Genomic DNA, 15,406 nt, shown 5'->3' with positions numbered 1-15,406 from the left:
TACTGGAAAGAATTTAATTATACATCTTTAGGATAGTATAGGGGTAACTAAAGATAGAAGCTCGGTCTCGTTATGTATACAAACTCATCTCGACTTCTTCGTTTGCTCTGGCCATCTTTTCATCCTTTCCCAAAGTCGACCCGTGAGTCGTGTTCCACCGAAAAGCCAATATCGGAATTCCATCCAAGTCAAACTAGGAGGCATCTGTTCCTGTGTAGGTCCTTGCCCAACGTCATTCATCTCCACAACATCCCCCGGAAGACTGTAGACCAACCGCCAACGCCTACCAAATCGATACACACGAGGAACCATCACATTATATCCGTCGTCCTTTATCATCTCGCATTTCACTCCAGCCCAACGCATCAAGTTCCATCTACTGCCTTCCTCGAGTATACCATTCACAGAACTAGTGGTCACAGCAGGTGTAGTACCATTGGCCCTGGCGGGCAATAACCGATATGTCCTGCGCACTGCCCCAAAGAATAAAATATAGTAAGCAGTACCGATAAGAATTATCAGCCCTGTTATGAGAAGGTATACCCAGCCAGGAACAGCGTTTGAGGAAGTTCCTCCAATGGTTTTATATGGTTTGAGAACTGTGACAACCATGGTGGCAAGGTTCAAGAAAACGTAGACCGGTACGATTGCATAGAAGATATACTTCACAGCCGAAGACAGATTACGTCGGTGGTCACTGTCCTCAGGCCACAGTGATGTCTCTCGGGCGTCAAGATTGAAGAACCCCAAGCCAAGGAATGCTATAAATATCAGCTTCACTGTTTGAACTAGTGCCGAGAGATTGAATTACCGAGAATTGCGCAGTGGATGTAAGTTTGAATATATCCTGGGAAGCTAACCGATTCCCCAGTGTCTTCAATGCCAATCGTCACTAGTATAAGAGCAACACTCATTATCCAGTGAATAATCAAACCGCCTTGCGGGGACTTGTTGTAAAACTCGTTTTCCTCGCGCTGCAATATGTCGTCCTGTTTCCAAAACCGTGACCAAGGTAGGATTTCAGCTTGGCCAATGGCTTGTTTGACTATCCTCATGAGTCAGTCGCCATTGTCCGTATCATGAATGGTTGTAATTACCTCTTGAAAATGTGTAGATGATGGCGTTGAGATTTCCCAAAGCAGACATCGCAGTCACAGCTGCCCAAGCCACCGGGGCCGTTTCCGACTTTTTATTGAACTGCGAGGATAAGCATCTTGAAATGGAATCATGGGCGGTAAGCTGCTTACAAGGGGGGTGTAATTTGTTGTCGTCTTTGTGGAATCGCCTTCCTTCTTCACAAGATTGTCCCATTCCACGGCTTGAAGCTAGATGTATGTGAGAATCTATGGGACAAAATAGGTCAACAGGAGAATAAACGTACAAACACCGCTGTGATTACAATATATAGAGACCCCACTGTGAAAACAGCAATGAGGAAACCATTGCGCAAAGTGGAATGCCTATCCGCACTGATTTGACCAGTAACCTATTCCATCTGATATTAGCCATTGATCCTTCAGACCAGAAATGAGTGGGAATCGTACAAATGTAGCGTTTTCCCATCCCTGAAAGCTGAAAAGGACTGTAAGAAGAGCCTTGGCCAAGAGAACACCTTTCTCATGTTTTGTTGAATCGTCGATTTCGTGTTTATCTTCCCATTTTTCCTTAGACTTAGATTGGCAAGCCGCGATTAAACCAACAATGAATATGCCGAGAAGCATAAAGACCTTGCCCACGGCGGTGACCTTGTTCATGCCTCTCCCAAACGTGGGACTGAAGTATTGAAGAAGGCAAATCAGAGACAAGCAAAAAACACCAATGAAACGCATAAGATGATGGTCGACTTCGTCTTTTTCTGGTTTGGCAACTATGAGAATCATGCGGCCGGCCTGTAATGCGTTCGTGCTCGAATTGAAGAACAAGACGAAAGCTATCGCGTAAATGATATACGCAAGAAGCCCATCGCCGAAGAATCTTGATCTTCGGCTTCCAGAAGCTTTGTAGGAGGATGTGATCTCGTCGATCTAGAATAAACAATCAGTCCCAAGCTTTTATTAGTTAGGTATATCACATACATAGACTAGCTCTCCACCGTTGAAAGGTAACACCTTGGCATAGTTTAGATAGATCGCCATGCTGCACCATTGTAAGCTTTGTTGTGATGTGAGAGGATTTCTTACCTGACAATCGTGTATAGGAAGCCAGCAAAAAACAAGCAAAGGGTCGTGATTCGATTTCCAGTCATTAGGAACACAGAGGCCGGAGCTGTAAAAATACCTGTACCGACCATCTTGTTCACGATGAGTGAAAACACATCCAGAACATTCAGTGACCCCTGGGTCCTCGGGCGGTTACTGATCTCTGTAAGCGAGTCTCGTCTGAGATAACGTTGGGCCGGTGGAATGCGTCCAACGTCGTCTCGACTTCCGTATCCCGAGGTGCTAGACTGGCTTCCTTCAAGCGGTTCTGTGTCGTTGTCCATTTTCAATCGATAGTTCGTTTGTCTGCACGAGAAAATATGGTTTGGTGTAGAAAAATGAAACTTCGTCAAGAATACGGGACATACATCGAGAGCTACAAGTGTTTCCACCACAGCCTTAACTTCTGTTTAGGACTACCACAGCCTGATTCCAAAATTACAATCTTTCATCACTACACGTCATTCGGGGAAACGGAACCCCGCCTTCCTGGATCATTTCAGGAGATACGACGCCCGACCACAGCGGTCATCTCAACGAGTTTATGGTGCGTCTTGTGAAAATGCTGATAGGCTTATCACAATTGTTGCCATTTCTTGTTTTCACGTTACACCACATCAATAGTTCATAGCTCGTACAAACTCGGCGACCAATGGCGATGGTATAAAGTGAATATGACATATCAAGTGGCTGCGCTATTGATTGCGGAGGGCTGAGTCTTCTGAGACCTGTGATTGAGAGGCGCCATTACTACCCAACATTCTTGCTCTGTGAATCACTTTTGTGTGGTGATTTTCGAGGCGTAAGTCCCGAAGTATACATATAAAATCAACTCATAAAAAAACACAGTTTTTGACTCTGTGAATCACACCGAAGTTCAGTCCATCCATCCAACCATCTCAAGATCAAACCTCATGAAGGCTACCCAGATAACAAACATAAATTGAACTGTTGCCCAAGGAGAACCATTCAAAAGACAATAAACATATCAGAAATCAGTTTCCAATCATGCCTGTCATTATTACAATCAAGTACAGAGTTCGTGAAGACGTGCTGAAACAGTTTTTGGAAGAGCACCTGGGAAAATCCCCAACAGATACAGGCATTGTGCTTTGGTACTACGAGGTAAGCGTCACCCCATCTCTTCTTACGGACGTAGCAACAGAAAACGATCTAACGGTATTAGCCTGCGAGCGGCACAACAAACATAGGATGGCAACTGACAGCCGACCGTCATCTCACAGATGTAGGTTCATAGTGCAGCCTGATGTTGCCCAGATAGCTAACTGCGCACAAGGACGAGAAACACAAACTTAGGCTACTGTCTCAGCCACCGCCGTCACCCCTTTTTGGCTAAAAGAGCTGAAAGTCCATTGAGGCCATAATGCAGCTATCTGATGTTCTTATTGTACAATGTTCATAGCCTTGGGCAGAACTGTGATTTTGTGCATCTTGTGACGTGGGAGTGATATATCAGATAGTTATAAAATACAAGCCTGTCTAGCAACTTCTTTCATCTTGTCATCCTTTCGATAAATAAACATTGTATTCAACCTTCGCCATGCAGCAACCTTTCATATGGCCAGTTTCTGGACAGATCGATATTAGAACTGCCAACATAATATCAGATCTCACGTTAGGCTGGAGACGCCTCTTGTCTCCACCATACGAACAGGTTGAAGTGTCCGTCGCAGAAGTCACACAACAAGGTTATTTTGTGACTGACTTAACGTTGTTGAATCTTGATTGCTTACCGAATGTTTCCAGGTCTCGAACAACATTTTCTACGCAGTGAAGTAGAACTGAGGAAGCACCTTTCGAGGTACCACGGCCAAGGAGGTGACTCTGGCGCTCCTGAGGAAAGCCTCGCTTACTCTCCACAATCGTCATTCTTGTACGTTCGACTTTATACTCGTGATGTTTTTGGCTAAGTGCAGCATAGTGTAATCGAGCCACATTATGGTTGGAGTACCCTACCTATAACTCGAGATGGGCTTCTTTCTCTCTTCAAAGACCTGGATGTATTTCCTGAGATATACCGCTTCCTGACAGCGTTTGGTAGAAAGGAATTCGCACAAGATGAGTCTTTTGGAGGTTTCGACGCAAACATCACCACTAAAAAGTCTGGTGACTGCGTCGGTTTTGGTTAGTGACATCTGACAACAAGGATCTATTGCAAGTATTTAACAAAAGAGCCTAGAACTATGTTACCTCTTGAAATATGTCGCAAAAGTACCCGACCCCCCTCCTGGATCATTTTGTTGGTCTATTCGTCATGCACTGATCTATCAAAAGGTGGACACGGAAGCTAAGCGATTTTCTCACGTCCTTGTAAGGCTGTCCACTCCCGCAAAGACAGAATTGGCTGCTTCATTAAAGGCAGAGGGCAGCACATCAAGATTTGTTCATGATTGGACGTATCTTCATACAGTATGCTTCAAAGGCGTTGATGCCGACATGCGGGATATGATCAACTTTCTGGACAAAGAGATTGCAAATCTGGTAATGAGACCCTTGAGCTTGACGAAATGTGCAACCCATTCCTAACAACATAACTTAATTCCAGTCTGATCGAGTGATGATGTTCGGGGTTGAACCCACAAAAAAAGACGAGATCAACTCAGTGGAATATTCAACTCGAGATTTCAAGTCCCTTCAGTTCGTTTCTGACCAGGCGAGAAGACTAATCACCTGTATTCAAATCAACATGCACACGATCGAATGTCTCCAAGCAAAGATGAATCATATGGCACATTTAGAAACATTCGAGAATCTCGACGGTGCCCCTGTTAGTCTTCTATCTACTGACCTCTCCAAAGCACTAGAGGAACACCGGTTTGCATGTAGGAATGCATCGGCTGTGCTCGCAAGAGCTACGGCCACTACCCAATTTGTAAGAACAATGACAGAGTAACAAATTAGCCATCATTCTAACATTACCTTGTAGCTAAGAGACACCATATCACTAAGGAATAGTGAAATAAGCAGACAAAATTCGGAAATTGTTAATCAAAACACTTTGATGATTGCTCGACTGGCCGACTTATCCGGCCGAGATGCACGAGTTGTAAAGACTTTGACAGTACTGGCTCTTGTCTTTGTACCGGCCTCATTTGTAGCAGTATGTCTGTCCCTGGTATATTCTCTTGCACTTTAAGATGGCTCGTCATACTGACTTCCGCAGGACTTTCTCCAGATGGGCTTCATCACCATAGCACGGGAAAGTCCAATGAAGTGGAAAGCTGACACTGACCTTCAACTCTACGCTATTCTTGCCCTTCCCTTGATAGCAGTAACCATGTTAGTCTATGGTTTCGTGGAGATGATTTCACGATCGAGAGAAAGAACATGACCGAGGGATGAAGATGGTATTTCAGACTGTGGATGATCTCATCGGTACTACCTTCCCTGTCTTTTCATTAAAGTAGTATCCCCCACTGCCAGTTTCCCACTCCTTCGCTACAGCAAGCATTAGTTGCTCTTCGTCTTTACCGACATGTCAGCATGTCTTTCTCTACTGCATCTTTTGTCGAAACGTTCTAGGGTTATGAATAAACTTACATTCTTCTCTCGTTGTGATCTCCATGGATGTCATCTTCAAACAACCGCGATTTTCATTACTCTTGTTCCTTCCCGTTTCCCTCCTGTCAAATAAAATTTGAGACTGTCCGGGCTGTATCGACGAGATTTTGTACTTTTCGCCATCTGGGTCGAAGGGGCTGATAACACGATACCAGTAGCTGAAAAAGTGTTTGTGTCCTTTATTCACCTTGGCTTCGATTTGGTTTAGACCTATCGTGCGGAATCTCTTTCGGCCATCGTACACTGTATCTGTTAGCCACCAAGAGGGTCATATGGAGAAATGCGTGGCATCGTACTGGGAACCTCAATAAGCTGTTCTTTTGTGAAAATAGCCATCGTATCAATCGTCAGCCATGGCTTCTGAAGTTTCTGGGCCTTCTCAAAATTGCTGGCGACGGCCGACTGGACAACAACATCATAACCTTCGGCCCAAAATTGAACAATCGAGTTCTGCACATTGAGATCTTCCCCATGCCTCCTAGCAAAAACGAAGGAAGCCTCCATTCTTTGAGAGAATCTGTATCCAGTTAGACCTTGGCCAAGTTCTGCATAATAGGACTTTTTACTTATCCATGTGCATAATCTTCTTGTTAATGAGCACCCCCTGAAACGAACAAACATCTATGATGGCGATTACTAAATGAAACAGGATATAAATTCAGTTTCAATTTACCTGCAAGAGACCCGAAGGTAAACTCATATGCAATTGGCATGGAGTTGTGACTATTTTCAGAACTCGGCGCTTTGAAGATGAGACAATCAATCGTGTCATTCTGGGATAGGTATGTTGGCTGAAAACACCAGTCTGGAGGCCGAACTGTTGCCAAAAGTTAGCTATATATCCTGATTAAGATGCGAGTCGAGATTTACAATCTATAAGTTTTACTTTGCTGTTATGACTCTGGGCATAGGCAATAAGTAGAGGGCGCTTCTCATCGTTCTTCCGAAAAACCCTTATACGGCAAGGTTTGCTTTCATCTGGCGGCGTTGATAGATAAAAAGCTCTTACTTTGACTTTGTCCCTGCGATTGTTGTTAGTTATAGAGGGGAAGGGAGTGAGGGATCATTTACATTGTGGTAAAACCAATTGCTGAGCGGCGATCGACTTTCCAGGCGAGCTCGATAAAATCCCCTTCTGGTTTTGGTTCAAATTTGTTAATTCGTCTTCCTACTTCGTCAATGTCGTGAGTCTTTAGAAACTCAGAATCAATCCTCTCCAAACTCTTAACAACTTCTGATGACGACAGTCGTTCGCGGGGATTGCCATTGAACATCTGGTTCAGCAAAATTCCGACATTTGTTATGTAGGTGCGATGTGCGTCGTTTCCTGTGAAGCGATCTTGTATCTTATCCAGTGTTTCCTTGACACAATCTTTAATTGACCAGCTGTCGTTGAAAAAGCGCTTCGTGAAATGAGACTTTCGTATTGCTTCTTCAAACTCCGTCATTGAGTATTGGATATCGCAGACATAGATCAGAACCTCGACCATGATACAAGCCAGAGACCAGACATCGTAGTTTAGGACCCCAATTATATGATCATGCCGTCCTTCCTGTTCATTCCAGTCTGGATGTGTTTCTGGAGGTGCATAAACAGGGTGTCCTTGTGTTATCCGGGGTATTCGGTCACCACCATCTCTGGCGAAGCTAATAAAGCAATGCCCAAAGTCTATAATCTTCAACTTTGTTTTGTCGACAAGAATGTTGTCGGGCTTCAAGTCGCAATGGGCAATTCTGGCCTTTTTTCTCTTTCTATCAATGGTAATGTCGATTCCATCATGTAAACTGGCCAATGCTTTGCTCACTCCAAACATCTCCTTCCAGAGCCAGTTGTCAGGTAGCGGGTTCATGTCGCTTACTTGTAGAGATAGCGCAGGTCGCTCTCCATGAAGTATGTGTTGCAGTGTTCGTTCAATGTAGTGGAACACAAGATGGATCTCCTTGTTCCACTTATAACACGCCAAAAGGGTAATAAGATTGTCGCTCTTCAATTTAGCGGCTCTGTAGAGAATCTCAATTTCGTTGGCCAGAGCACTATCTTCTGACGGTATAGACTTTCTCGCAAAGACTAACTAGGTCACAAGTTAGACATGGAGAAAAGGATTACACCAGTCAGTTACTCACTTTCTTGTCGCTATCAAGGTCTTCTCCAGAGTGAAACTGTCTGCTTATACTATCCTGGTACTCGGCGACAATTTCAAACTTTGTAAGACTACCAAAACCTTTCTTTGCTGGTCTGATGATCTCCTCATTGTAGAATGGGAATCTGCTGTTGGTAGAGAACTCTTGGAAGTGTCCAGGTTCAAATCTTAGCAAAACTGGGTTTAGCGTCGCAAAGGCCTCTTCAAACGCCTTGATGAAAACCCCTATGTGGTTTTCTTCCGGGAAGTTGTCCTTGATCCATTTTTCACGTCCAAGGCTTTTTTCAAGTTCATTGAACTTGATAAACCCCGGTGGCGGGACTCTGTAGATAAAGTAAAGTTTTTGAAGATAGACTAAGAGGGCCAGAACCAACGGACCGTCGTCTTCAAGAACTTTTGTTGATAGGTCTTCTTGGAACATTGGCAAGTTCCGGTATTTCCGCTCCTTTCTTGCGTTTTTGCACTTGACACATAAGCAGCTGAGAAAAGATTCTATTCTCTTAGGGTTGTTGAAGTAATGCCTCAATCTCTCCTGCGAGAAGAACATGACATCTTTGTTTTTTTTATGTTTGTCGCTGAGGTCTGTCGATTCCGTTTCGATAGGATAGTGGATGAAATCAAGTAATAGTTCCTGGTTATCTTCAGTGATGCATCCTCCTGGTTTATTTAGCATCCGATGATAATCCATGGGCACCGTAAGGATTGGTTGGCTAAACCAGTATGGATACTGCGGTCCATTAATAAGCTAGAATAAAGCTCGACGAAACGCAGGATAAAGTAGGCATAGGTGAAGCAGTGAGGAGACAAAAACAAAACGAAAGGAAAGTCCTAGCCACACAAGTAATCACACATCTCAAGGGAGAGCCTGGGATTATTAAGGAGTGAGGGGTAAAGTCTTGGTACACTCAGCCAGCGGCTATTTACTTCTGTCCAGACGTCAAGATACCTGAACTAACTGGCTTCAATTAGCAGGGCTTGTTCAGCCGCATCATTTTATCCATTCTTATCAGCGTGCATCTCATCCAAAGTGCAGCCTGAGTCCTGAGGCAGCGAGAGATGTACCATGTTTCACAGGGGTGAATGACTGACTATAGCCCAACTGAAATGAAAAGGCATGCCAGCAGTTCCCTGGATCTCCGTATAACACAATACCAGATCCTACATGCAGTTGGTTCCGTCTACATCATCTATCTAGATTATACCAGCTTAATGTAGATTACCAATTGTGCACTGTATCAAAGGTAATTTATTGCCACTGATCGCCTGAAATATCCTGGCTGATCAGATGACGAGACAACTAACGGCAAAAGCAGTATTTTGCTTGCATGTTGGAAGGAATGTCGATACATCATTCACAAGGTCTCAGTCAGCTTCTTCGTCGCCGTTGACATGACGTTGATTTTAAGTTTAGCATCTAGGTTCAAAAACTGTATTTATCATTGAGTTGATTTTTTATGTATACTTCGGGACTTACGCCTCGGACATCTCTAAATAATAGACGTACCGAAGGTGGGCATGAGAAAAAGAAAGCTTCCAAAGACACATATCCACGCTGAAAGACTTGACTCTATGTCGACGGATGTCGCATCATGATTGTTTTGTGTTGATTGTGCTTCTATCGTGGCCGATTGGTCTTGACAAGATGCATCCCTGGTAGGCTCGGGTGACTTTTCCGGTAACATTTTATGTAGTATTCTCCTTACCATTGGCAACATGTACACATGTTTCAGCAAAATAATAGTATATGAGTATTCACCACTGATCAGAAATGATGAGCTTGAGAAGATGACAAATTGAGAGATGCATTTCGGATATCTTATCCGACTCCGGCTATTGCACTCGACAATAAATAAACCCGAAAGATGGCAAGTCAACGCGATACTTCCCCACTTGTTATTATCATTATAGATTGGGGATAATGCGTCTAACTCCTTTAGTGGTAAGATCGTTTTTATGGTGCGGCATCGCTCCATGAGATAAGCCTCATCGTGAGAATTCCTTATCGATTATCCGGGGATAATCACGGAAATAACTAGGTTCCTTGTCTTTTATCGATCTATGTACAGATATAACCACTGTAGGGTATTCAACGCACAGCTACTTCTCAATCCATCAATCAAGACAGTCCAGCGTGAACAACAAATACCGTTCTTTCCTTGTTGCAATACGTAGCTAGCATGATTAGTACATATAGTTACCAAATAAAACAGGTAAGACTCTTTTCTCTTTCGAGGCTTAGATGAGCTATAGTCTACAAACAGCAGCAACACTATAGGCTGTCAGTGCAAGATCAGAATGGGATCTTAGTGCCGTCCCACTTCATGAAACCACCGCTGTCCTGCGGCGTCACCGATTCAATGACGCTCATTAAGCCCGCAATAGATGTTTCCATGTCATCCTCACCATCCCAATTTGTTAATCGTGTCGATAAAAACCCCGGCTCAAAGCAGACGATAGTTGTCTTGCGACCTTCATCCTTCCACTCGCGAGCCAAGGTCACAGACACTTGGTTCAGAGCAGCCTTGGCGGTGCGATAAGCCATGCATGTGCCAAACGAGTTTGCTTCAAGTCAAGACACTGATTAGTATTTGTTTACGTATGTGTGCCGGTATTGTACTTACTTGAAATTGAACCAAAGGATGACGAGATATTTATGACCTTGGGCTCTTTGGCCTTCTCTAGACTTGGCAAGAAGTGTTTGATCGCTAGAAATGGTCCCTATAAGCGTAGACTCAGTCAACTTACGGTACAAAAGGGACCATCAGTGTGTCCGATACACCTCTCATTGTTAGGGGACCACTTACCACGGCCATCACACGGAATCTTTCCACCATTAGATCGCTGGACTGCTCAACCCATGGCTTTGGGTGAGGAGGAAGACCTGGAAGAATACGTCAGACTCTGCAGGTTTGAACACTACCGTGCGAGTATAAATTACCGCCCACGTTGATGAGGATATCAAGTGGCTTATCGCCGTAGGCTTTGGCAGCATTCTCGATAGTCTCTTCAACGAGATAGTCTATCTCGAGAATCTTGGCACCGGTCTTTTTCAGCTAAGAGATATTAATCAAGGTCCTGAAAATGTTTGATATGAGGAGGGGTGAGCTTACATCAGAAATGCTTGGGTCATTGCGGCTTTGTGGCCTGATGGTCGCGGTGGCATTCCATGACCGAGCCAGAAAGGCTTTCAAAAGGTTGAGGCCAATGCCTCGGTTCGCACCTGCGTCACCAAATGTTAATTAGTCTGTTGTTGGTTTGCGGGAATAGCCTGAATTTAGGTACCGATAATTAGAACGTTTTTGGAGGTCATTTCTGGCGGTGGATTGTGGTTTGTAATGGCGAAGAGTAGTAACGTGCTGTGTTTTTGGGTCTGAGTGCTGGCTCGGCGGGGTTATACGGAAGAGTTTGGAAGGTGCGAGGGGCTTGGAAACAGGCATTCAGTCGGTAGCCTTCCTGCGTGTCTGATTCAGTGCAGCCTGACATCTCAGAGAGGGCAAGATTTATTGATGTCCCTCTCTTTTGACAAGACTCACACCAGTCCCTTCACAACGCCGTCTGCTGAACACAAACAACGTATCATGTTTCGTACAGTTCCGTGTAAAGCTGCCATACATATTCTGATAGCTTCTCTAGCCTTCGCATTTGTCGCAACACAACGTAAGCCATCGTTCATTTTCTCCTCTTCCTGCCAAACTGCCGATAATCAATACACTTGGAAAGACGGCTAACGCATCAGTTTCCAGTTCTTAGAGGCAGCACACAAGTCCCAATGGAAGATACTCCAAGTCCATTTCAAAGCGATAGCGGCAATATGCCGGATATGGAGACGATTCGTTCCATCGTTGAAACCCATCGGCCTGATCTCAATGTCTACGCGAAATTTTACCGTAATATTCACCAAGACCCCGAAATCTCAGGCATGGAGACAAATACCGCCCGCGTGGTAGCTCAGCATCTTACCACGATGGGGTATGAGGTTCACACTGGTATCGGTGGTCATGGTGTGGTAGAAGTCCTCCGTAATGGAGCAGGTAAAAAGGTCCTCATGAGAGCTGAATTGGACGCTCTACCCATTCAAGAACAAACAGATCTACCCTATCGGAGCGAGAAGCGTATGATTGATCGATACAACAACGAAAGGCCCGTCATGCATGCATGTGGCCATGATATGAATATGGCAACGCTTCTGGCGGCTGCTAAGCTCCTTTCCTCCTCAATCAAGCTGTGGAATGGAACTATACTCATTCTCTTTCAGCCCGATGAAGAGGAGACCGGCGGGGCAAAAGCAATGGTTGAAGATGGCCTTTACGAACGCGTTCCTGTTCCGGACCTCATGCTGGGCCAACACATTGTGCCCTCTATTGCCGGTACAGTTTCGATACGCTCAGGACCAGTTTTGGTTGCTGCTGATTCTGTTCGCGTCCGCGTCATTGGTGGACCCTGCGAGGGCAGCATTAATCCACAGCTATGCGTCGATCCCATTCCACTGAGCATGCGCATAATCCAGGGCCTTGAGGATAAAGTCAAAAATGAGGTCGGCAGACAAGAAGACGTTACCGTGGCGTGTTGGGGATTTCATGCTGGAGAACCTGGAGGCGACTATGTGGCCCATGCCGATATCCTGCTTGACGTAAAGACGGTCAAGCCTAGCATCCGTCGACAAGCCCTTGACATAATTGAGAGGCAATTTCGTCATGAGTGCAACTCCGAAGGCGTGCCTACAGATCCTGTCTTCAACTGCACTGTTCGGGCCCCTCTGACCTCGAATGACGAAGCCATCGTTGCCCCTATTTCTAAAGTCTTCAAAAACTACTTTGGCCCCAATGTTGGAGAGATGGCATTTACCCGTGCCTGCGAGGATTTTTCAACCCTCGGGGCTGCGTACAAGATCCCATATGCGTACTGGAATTATGGAGGCACTCCCATTGGAACCAAGAAACCTTTTGCGACCAACCATTCGCCTTTCTTCGCCCCTGCGATACAGCCAACACTGAAGACTGGAACTGATGCAATGGCACTCGCTGCTTTGGCCTTTCTAGTATCTCATTAGTCTCATCAACCACCCGCCTTTATCGAGGCCCTCGTCCGTAAGTATTCGACACTCACCTCTCATACAAGTTTCTCTATGTGGGAAAGCAGCCAAGTTGTAGTTTTGAGTTCCTACAATACTCATTCAACGGTATCAATGTACTGGCAGATAGGAAGCATTGTTCTTTTGTTAACTCTAGGTGGCGATGGGAGGGCTGTATATTCGGGGACTTGATGTATGGATCTGACCTGAATACTCTTTAACTTCATATCGGAAGTTCCCGTTCTGCATTATTGTTTAATTTTGAGAAATACATTGCTTACATGTTGGACTTGCTACTTCGATTATTCTGTATACCGGCCTTTCTTACGACTTCTTACAGATAGATGCTATTAAACGGCTAGACGACATTTTAAACATTAGTAGGCGACTTTTCAATGTACATGTCCATGTCACTGGATCCAATTCTCGCCATCACTCAAGCCTATTTAACATCATCGTGGGGACGCTTCCTCACTGTTGATTCTGATGTGACGCATAGAAGTAACGCCAGCTATTGGGCCCAGTCACCCTTTCACAGCGACCGGATTGCTGTGTATTGTGTACAGAGGATCGACTCTAAATTGATTATCTAAGAATAAGTATTTGCAGCTCTCTTACTGCACATTCTAGATCTACTCTTGTCGCCATAGCCATTTCTCAAATTCGTCCCCCTTCAACTCTTGTGGAATTTCTCCCTTCTCCGTGGTCCACCGCTTGGAATAAGCCGCAAATCCTTTGTCGATCTTTGGATCCTCAGCCAATCGCTGTATCATTTGAGTCTCCGGATGGTCTCCCCCATAGCAGATGATTCTGATCTGGTATGCTCTCTCTGCAAATATTGCTCCACGTGCAACATCTCCATGTCTAATGACGACGAGGAATGCGTCATTATAGGCATTGGCTAGCAACGGAGTGGTGCCGTTTGCAAATTCCTCCTTCAAGACTTGAAGTAGTAAACGGCAATTCGCAAGGCTGACATTAGGTCTACTCATCATGCAGAACAGGTCACCAATTCTCGTGTCAAGTTGTTGAATCAGCTCCCGTCGTCTATCACTCTTCTCCAGTTCAGCAGGTGGAAGAAGGCAGACCGAGCAGTTGCAGTCGAAGCCGAAGTTTTCCCTCAGCCATGTTTTGCGTCTCGCAAACAGGTCCGCATCACCATAGGATATCGTGATTTCTTCGCCAGGCGCTATGTCTCGAGTGGCGTGGATCGTTTGCTGCTCAAGAGCTTCGTTCCAACTACTGTGAGCGTTGGCGTTACAGCTATGATTGATCAAGCAGATGATAGGGTATACGGCACCGCCGCTAGCCTCTCCATTCCAACAAGGTAACGCGTTGGTTTCCATGATGCCACTGAAAGGATATTTTCCAGGAAAGTTGTTATGCAGTGACAGAAACTGACGTTGTTGTTCCTTCGTAAGGGCCTTTAGTTTCCTCGCCAAAATAGGCTCGAGTGAGGCTGGCGGTGCATTGTTTGATTGGAGGAGAGGGCTCTCGATCAGAATGCGTGTGCCCATGGTGATTCTTCGAATAGCTATGAGACCTTTTCCTTTGCCTGGAATTGGCTGAACCTCAAATGAGGGCATTTTAGACGTGGTCGGTTCGGATGAAGAAGTCCCTACAGTTGAGGTGAGGTTCGATTCGTCGACCTAAAAAACATCAGTTAATGCTGTGTTATTTCTGAACAACACAATAGGTATCATACCTGTTCATAGGAGTCGATTGAAACGTCGACTTGTTCCGAATCGTTATACTTAATATTATAGCCTATCTTTTATTAAGTGATTTTTAAGGTATAAGTCCTAAAGTATATATATAAAATTAATTTATAAAAAAATATAGTTTTTAAACTTAAATATTAATATAAATTTAATCTAAAGGTATATATTATAATTTATAAAATTAAAATTATACTAATTATTATAAAAGCTTTTATATTTTTTAAAAATTAATTATTAAATATTTTTTTATTAATATTAATATTAATAAAATTATTATATAAAATAATAAATTTTAAAATTTTTATTAATTTTAATTATATATTAAATTAAAGAATTATTTATAAAAATTTAATTTTTATAATTAATTTTATTTTTAAAGAAAAATATTTAATAAAATTATTTAATAATTTTATTTATTTTTAATATAATATTTTTATTAATATTTAAATTTAAAATATTATTAATATAAATAATAATTAAATTATTATTTTTATTATTTTTAATTATAATATTTTTAATTATATAATTAATTATTAAATTAATAAATTAAAATTTAAATTTTTATTATATAAAAATAAAAAAGCTTTAAAGGCTTTTTATAAAATTTAAAAAAAATATAGCTTTAATATATTAAAAAGTAATATTAAGATTAAGAAAGTAACTATAATTAATAGGTCTTAGTTTAAGGATAGC

General features: G+C 43.3%; 7 protein-coding genes across 7 annotated transcripts; 3 read left to right on the top strand and 4 right to left on the bottom strand.

The window, feature by feature from the left end:
• Positions 1–84: 84 nt before the first annotated feature.
• Positions 85–2,482, bottom strand: FPOAC1_012646 (uncharacterized protein; the record flags this gene model as incomplete). Its single annotated transcript, XM_044856996.1, has 8 exons — positions 85–761; positions 812–1,045; positions 1,098–1,197; positions 1,248–1,325; positions 1,382–1,486; positions 1,545–2,024; positions 2,076–2,136; positions 2,181–2,482. 8 exons carry the CDS (start codon positions 2,480–2,482, stop codon positions 85–87), a joined length of 2,037 nt encoding a protein of 678 aa, XP_044704309.1.
• A 724-nt stretch (positions 2,483–3,206) lies between these two features.
• FPOAC1_012645 (uncharacterized protein) lies at positions 3,207–3,555 on the top strand (the record flags this gene model as incomplete). Its single annotated transcript, XM_044856995.1, has 3 exons — positions 3,207–3,323; positions 3,385–3,444; positions 3,496–3,555. 3 exons carry the CDS (start codon positions 3,207–3,209, stop codon positions 3,553–3,555), a joined length of 237 nt encoding a protein of 78 aa, XP_044704308.1.
• A 204-nt stretch (positions 3,556–3,759) lies between these two features.
• FPOAC1_012644 (uncharacterized protein) lies at positions 3,760–5,550 on the top strand (the record flags this gene model as incomplete). Its single annotated transcript, XM_044856994.1, has 7 exons — positions 3,760–3,907; positions 3,966–4,092; positions 4,141–4,343; positions 4,399–4,700; positions 4,765–5,091; positions 5,146–5,319; positions 5,383–5,550. The coding sequence occupies 7 exons, from the start codon at positions 3,760–3,762 to the stop codon at positions 5,548–5,550; spliced, it is 1,449 nt and encodes a 482-aa protein (XP_044704307.1).
• A 21-nt stretch (positions 5,551–5,571) lies between these two features.
• On the bottom strand, positions 5,572–8,342 carry FPOAC1_012643 (uncharacterized protein; the record flags this gene model as incomplete). Its single annotated transcript, XM_044856993.1, has 8 exons — positions 5,572–5,684; positions 5,760–6,023; positions 6,077–6,297; positions 6,347–6,401; positions 6,454–6,597; positions 6,651–6,802; positions 6,852–7,852; positions 7,905–8,342. The coding sequence occupies 8 exons, from the start codon at positions 8,340–8,342 to the stop codon at positions 5,572–5,574; spliced, it is 2,388 nt and encodes a 795-aa protein (XP_044704306.1).
• Positions 8,343–10,211: 1,869 nt separating this feature from the next.
• On the bottom strand, positions 10,212–11,231 carry FPOAC1_012642 (uncharacterized protein; the record flags this gene model as incomplete). Its single annotated transcript, XM_044856992.1, has 6 exons — positions 10,212–10,483; positions 10,543–10,639; positions 10,726–10,802; positions 10,860–10,974; positions 11,032–11,141; positions 11,204–11,231. The coding sequence occupies 6 exons, from the start codon at positions 11,229–11,231 to the stop codon at positions 10,212–10,214; spliced, it is 699 nt and encodes a 232-aa protein (XP_044704305.1).
• A 268-nt stretch (positions 11,232–11,499) lies between these two features.
• Positions 11,500–12,971, top strand: FPOAC1_012641 (uncharacterized protein; the record flags this gene model as incomplete). The annotated part of the gene is made up of 2 exons (XM_044856991.1): positions 11,500–11,578; positions 11,665–12,971. The coding sequence occupies 2 exons, from the start codon at positions 11,500–11,502 to the stop codon at positions 12,969–12,971; spliced, it is 1,386 nt and encodes a 461-aa protein (XP_044704304.1).
• A 653-nt stretch (positions 12,972–13,624) lies between these two features.
• FPOAC1_012640 (uncharacterized protein) lies at positions 13,625–14,578 on the bottom strand (the record flags this gene model as incomplete). Its single annotated transcript, XM_044856990.1, has 1 exon — positions 13,625–14,578. The coding sequence occupies one exon, from the start codon at positions 14,576–14,578 to the stop codon at positions 13,625–13,627; it is 954 nt and encodes a 317-aa protein (XP_044704303.1).
• Positions 14,579–15,406: the final 828 nt, after the last annotated feature.

Source organism: Fusarium poae, chromosome 4, assembly GCF_019609905.1.
Source record: "Fusarium poae strain DAOMC 252244 chromosome 4, whole genome shotgun sequence".
In the NCBI taxonomy this organism is placed as follows: Eukaryota; Fungi; Ascomycota; class Sordariomycetes; order Hypocreales; family Nectriaceae; genus Fusarium; species Fusarium poae.
The sequence above is the reverse complement of the archived record's forward strand: the minus strand, read 5'-3'. Positions and strand labels throughout refer to the sequence as shown.